This window comes from Ichthyophthirius multifiliis (assembly GCF_000220395.1).
Source record: "Ichthyophthirius multifiliis unplaced genomic scaffold scaff_1120509251263, whole genome shotgun sequence".
NCBI lineage: Eukaryota > Ciliophora > Oligohymenophorea > Hymenostomatida > Ichthyophthirius > Ichthyophthirius multifiliis.
Window position 1 is genome coordinate 36,533 of NW_004086045.1, and position 6,000 is coordinate 42,532.

Genomic DNA, 6,000 nt, shown 5'->3' on the forward strand with positions numbered 1-6,000 from the left:
TAAGGATGATTTAAAGCTTCACTAGCAGTAATTCTATCAGCCTAAAATATAAATTTAAATAAATAAATAGAAAAATGTAATAAAATACAGGATTAATTGTAAATATTTTTTTTAAAAGATCAATAGATTAATCATTAATATAGCTTCTTCTATAATTTTTTAATTTTTCAAAAGGGAAATATTCTTTTTTTGCTCTATTAATTTAATTTAATTATAAAAAAAATAAAAAAACTATTTTTAACTCTTCAAATAAAAAATCATAAACTTTTTAATCAATATTAATATTCATTAATGCTGACAACTTTAAATATTCTTTAAATCCGAAAAAAGATATTTGATTAGTTAGAACTTAATAATTATCATTACTTACTGATTAAGATATAGGATTTTTACCAATTAACTATTTGATATAAAAAATAATTTATTTAAATAAATATAAAAAAAACCATTTTCAAAATACATATTCCAGCAGACCAAACATCAATAGATGGAGTAATATGCATATTATAAGAATTTGAAAGTATAATTTCAGGAGCGCGATAAGGTGGAGTTCCTCCCTTATAATTTTTTTTTATAATTAATATATATAATTATTTTATCTTAATTATAAAAAATTATTTATTTATTTATTTATTTATTTATTTTTATAATACCTAATTATTTTTTATTTCTTCTGGTATATATGGATAAGATTGACCCCAATCTAAAATTTTAATGTCATCATTTTATCTATCTACCATTATATTATCAAATTTTATATCTCTATGTATTATATTTTTTTATGGGCATTAGATAATACTTCTAAAAGTAGATGCGAATAATAAATTACTTCTTCTTCACTTAATTACTTTACTTCTTAGTTTAATATTTTTCCTTGAGCTAATTCTAAACACTATTTTTTTTAATTAAAATTATTATATATATTTTTTTTACTAGCATTGGTATTTATTATTTTGGATCTTTTATATAATCAACAAAATGTGGTATATTTTTTACTTTTTTTAACCTTTTCAAAATTTCAACTTCTCTTATTATGTTTCTCCATCTAATATCTGGTTTCAATACTTTTATTGCGAGATTTTTTTTAGTGCTTTTTTAAAGTCCTTAATATACTTCTGCAAATCCTCCTCTCCCTAAAAACTTTTTGTAATTAATTTCATAATCATCAAAATTTCTTTTATTTTAAAAATATTTAAAATAATAAAAATAAATTTATAGATTTAAAAAGACCCGAATTTCTTTGATATATTTTTATCATTAAAATAGAACAAATCCTTAAAGTTAGTATCTTTTAATAATATTTAATTTAAGGTTGTTAATTTAGAGTAACACTTCTGTCCTATTAAATATTCATATGAATAAGGTTTACTTATGCAATATACTTTAATATAAAAAAGAAAATGTATAAAAAATACTATCATAAATTAATTTATTTAAACAATAAAAATAAAAAAGATATTAAATATAATATTTTTTTGAATTATATTGAAAATATAAATTTTATTTAATAATAAAATAATTATAAAAATCCTTTAGTTTAACAAAAAAAATATAAGTTATTAATGTAAAATAGTTTTTGCTCTATTTAATTATGTTTAATAGTTTTTGCTTTTAAAATAGTATATAAAAATAAAGTATTCATAAAAAATAAAATACTTGAATTCGAATATTCTTAATAATAAAAAATTTTAATTTATTTAAAAAATTATTATTATTATTTGATTTTTCAAAAATAAATAAAATTTTATTAATTTAGTAATATAATTAAGTAAATATATTATTTATTTTTTTATAAAATAAAATATACATTGAATTTTAGTAAAAAAAGTATAAAATATATACTTTATCAATTAACTTATAAAATAAATAAATCACTTTTTATATTTTCATATATTTTATAATAAAACTATATTAAATATATTATTTTTTTGATAAGTAAATAAAATAAACATAATTTTTATACTTTTTATTTAATCAAAATTTATAATAAATATATTTTTATAAAAGTACTTTATAAAAGCTCATTACTTTTATTTAAAAATTAATAAAAATTAAATAAAAAAAGATAAAATTAATATTAATTAATATTATATATTCCAATTACAAAATATATTTATTAGATAAATAAAAAAAGATACAATATAAATGTTATTATAATACTAATATAATATTTAGAATTAAAAATTATTAAATAAAATTTACTATTTTATTAATAAATTTTACTTTATATTCAATGCAAAAAAATAATGGTAATAAATAAACATTTAATAATATTTATTAATGTTTAAAAGTAATTATTCCAAAATATTAAATTAAATAATTATAATAATATTATATAATAGAATTGATTATATTATTGAATATAAATGTTGCTTTTATTTAATTAAGTTAAGCAGATGTTTTAAAATGCAGTTTACACTCATAATAATTTAATATATAATTATAATATAGAAATTCCTATCTTTTAGTATATGGATTGTTATAGAGATTTCGATTTTTTATCCTATATATATAATTAGTGTAATAAAGTATAATTATTTTAAAAATATTATATTTTTTAATATTCATTTAATTTTTTGTTTTATTTTTGTATTAATTTGTTCTTTATTTTTATTATTTTTTAGAAGTAAAATATTTTATCTTTTAATATAGCTATTTTAATAAAGTTATAAATTAATATTTTTAAATATATTTATTCATCTGCTTTTACATTAGATTATTATTTTTACTAAAAAATATTAAGTCCATAAATTATTTAAGGACTAATTAAATACTTGGTATAAATATTTTTTATTTATTAATAATTTTGTTTTTTTAAAATAAAGTTATTAATTATTTAACTAAATTAATTATATTATTTTGTTTATTTATTTAAATTTTCTAATTTTGTTATATGTTAAAATTTAATTTATTTTTACTATTAATTAAAATACAAATCATATATTTAAAAATATATTCATTACATCTATTTTATATAGATTTTTGCTATTAGAAAAATTAATTATTTTCTAAAAAGGGATATATTTTAAAAAAAAAAATTCTAATATAGTTTAATAGTTTATACTTTTAACTGTTTTAAAAATATTTTATTATAATGTATTAAAAATCATTAAATATTATATTTTAATTAATATTTTTTCAAATTTTTTATACAAAAATTAAATTATGTAGTTTTAATTTAAATAAATAAAATAATAATAAATTTATTAATTAAAAAAAAAAAAATGAATCAAAAATAACTAGAAAATGAATTTAAAAATATGAATGAAAACATTGACTAAATTTTAGATTTTAATGAGTTTTAGGCTATATTTGATAAAAAAGTAAAGTAAATTAATTATAAATACTTTTTTTATTTTTAAAAATAAAAAAGATTAAAGGTATTTTCGATAATAATATAACACATTAATTATATTAATAATTATAACAAAAATCATTAATTAATAATGAAATAAAAATGAATTTAAAAAATATGTCATAAATAATATGTGAAGCAGATAATATATTAAATTAGAAAATAACAGATATATAGAATGTTTTAAAAGACTTTTATAATCAAAGAAATGAAGCGGCTATATAATTCAAATAAGCTCAAGAAAATGAAAAATAAAACTAATACGGAATCAGTTTAGATTCAAATTTATCAATTTCTTTAAAAGATTTTTAAATTTAAGACACTAATATAAAAAAAATAAACACATATTTTGTTTTTATTATCGGAAACTAATAAAAATAAATATATAAAAGTAATAAAGATGAAAACTTTAATTTGTAAATCAAACATAAATAATATAATAAATAATAAATAATAATAAAAAATAGGAAAGTAATAAGTGGAGATGAACATCTTTAAATAAAACTAATATCTTCAAATAGCTTATACATAGATAATATTATAGGACAAGTTAATATTCCAATGAGTTTTCTATAAGATTAATATAAAAGAGAGTTATGGTATGATTTATAAGGTTAAAATAGGCAATATTCAGGTAAAGTATTACTTACATTATAATGGATTCATTCAAAAGTAAATATAATATAGAATATTTTTTTTTTTGTTTGAAAAAAAATAAAAAGGAAAAATATTTAAGTGATGTAATTTCGAAATGGAACGATCACATTAATTTACAAGAAGAAGATTTAAGAGATTTTTTATATGATAAATAATGTTTAAATATACTTTAAGAAAAAAATTAGTAAGAAAGAGTAAATTCTTAAACTAGAAATCAACAAATTTATGAAAAAATAGATTTAAGAAGAATAAACGACTTAAAAGGTACTATTTAAATGGAAAATTATACTTATAATATTTTATATTATTTATTTATATTTTTCTTTATTTTATGTGTATTGATTTTGGTGTATAGACCTTTGTTTTATGATGTAAAAAAGTTATTTGTATATTTTTTATTAAAAAATAAATTAAAAAGTGGGTTTTTATTTTGTTGGCTTTAATATTTTACGAACTTCATATTTTTGATCAATAAAAAACTGTTTTCCTTATAGCCTGCATAGGATTTTCTATTATAATTGATATTTTGTGGTTTATTTTTTTTACAAAAGGATGGTGGGATTAGAATTAAACTACAGGAATTTTTATTGATATTAATTTTAAAATATTCTCATTATTTTTAAGTTATATTTTGTTTATATTAAAATTTGTTATTTTGTTCGTTTTGGTGAAATTAAGATTAGAAATCTAAATTAAAGTTCAAGAAGTTAATTATAATCAACAATGTACTTTTTATCTATTTAAAAAATATAATTTTTTATTTTTTATAAAGTAATGGTTAACCAAAATAACATAACAAACCTTATTTGGACTTAATAATAATCTTAATAATTATATTAATGATTAAGTAAAAGAAAAAATTATAAATAGTTTTTGGTAAAAATTAACAAGAAAATCCATTTTATGTGTATAATTAAAATAATAATAATAATTTATAATTTTTATAAACTATATAATTTCCAAAAAAATAATTATAATTAATAAAAGGGCAATTATAAATATTTTCTTACTTTTTTTTTTTTTTACTTACTTATTGAGTTTTTTTTTAAATATTATAAGAAAAATAATAATCTATAAATCAAAATATTTCAATCTTTTAAAACTAAATAAGAGTTGTCATAAGGCAAAATAAAATAGTAATTTTATTTAAATATAAAATATAATAAAATGAAAATATAAGATAATATCAAAAAAGAATGTATTTTATAATTTATATTTTTAAAAGAAATAAATAATGACTTTTAGATTTATAAAAATATGGAATTTTTTATAAAAATTAATTTTTAAAATTTATAAATGCATATTAATCTACTAAAAAATGAATATATATATTAAAAAATCTCATTTTAATAAATAAAAATACATTTTAATGGAAATGAAATAATAGAAAATTAAAAAAAATATTTTATGTCAAAAAGTAATTATTTTTTAAATAAAATATAGGCAATATATTCAACAAATTTATAAAAATATAGGAAAAATGTTTTAATATTACTAATATAATAATAGTAATAATAAATATATTAAATACTTTAAAATATGTTTTTATTATAAAATAATAATAAAGATAAAGAAATAATATAAAAAATTATTATTAAAATAGTCTATTATCAATAAAATAAAAACAATTTGCATTAACCATAAAATCCACATATTAAAAAGATATAAATTTTTCTATGAAAAAATACTTGAAATTCATGAATGAAAAAATAAAAAGATAGAAGAGGCTCGCATTTATTTCAAAATTTTATATTTTAGTGCCATTAAAAAAACTATAGTGTAATATTAAGATATTCATAAAAAAAAAATATAATAAAGATTAAAATTGTAATATTTTGAACGATTATATTTGCTTTTATTGTAAGTTAAATAGCCATATTTATAAAAAAACAATTTTTATTTATTCTAAAAATTAATTAAATATAGTAAAATAATATGTTAATAAATATTATAAATATATATATATATATATTTATATATATATATAT

At 14.1% G+C, this 6,000-nt stretch overlaps 1 protein-coding gene across 1 annotated transcript, besides 5 other annotated features; it reads right to left on the reverse strand. All coding sequences in view use genetic code 6, as the record gives it.

The window, feature by feature from the left end:
- Positions 1-36: 36 nt before the first annotated feature.
- Positions 37-1,174, reverse strand: IMG5_171640 (hypothetical protein; the record flags this gene model as incomplete). Its single annotated transcript, XM_004029816.1, has 4 exons — positions 37-41; positions 461-557; positions 830-892; positions 997-1,174. Coding segments are annotated over 4 exons (343 nt in total), but the record flags the coding sequence as incomplete, so codon positions are not given.
- Positions 615-644: a microsatellite.
- A 438-nt stretch (positions 1,175-1,612) lies between the features above and the next one.
- Positions 1,613-1,655: a microsatellite.
- A 530-nt stretch (positions 1,656-2,185) lies between these two features.
- Positions 2,186-2,231: a microsatellite.
- Positions 2,232-5,924: 3,693 nt separating this feature from the next.
- Positions 5,925-5,976: a microsatellite.
- Positions 5,958-6,000: part of a microsatellite that runs on past the window's edge.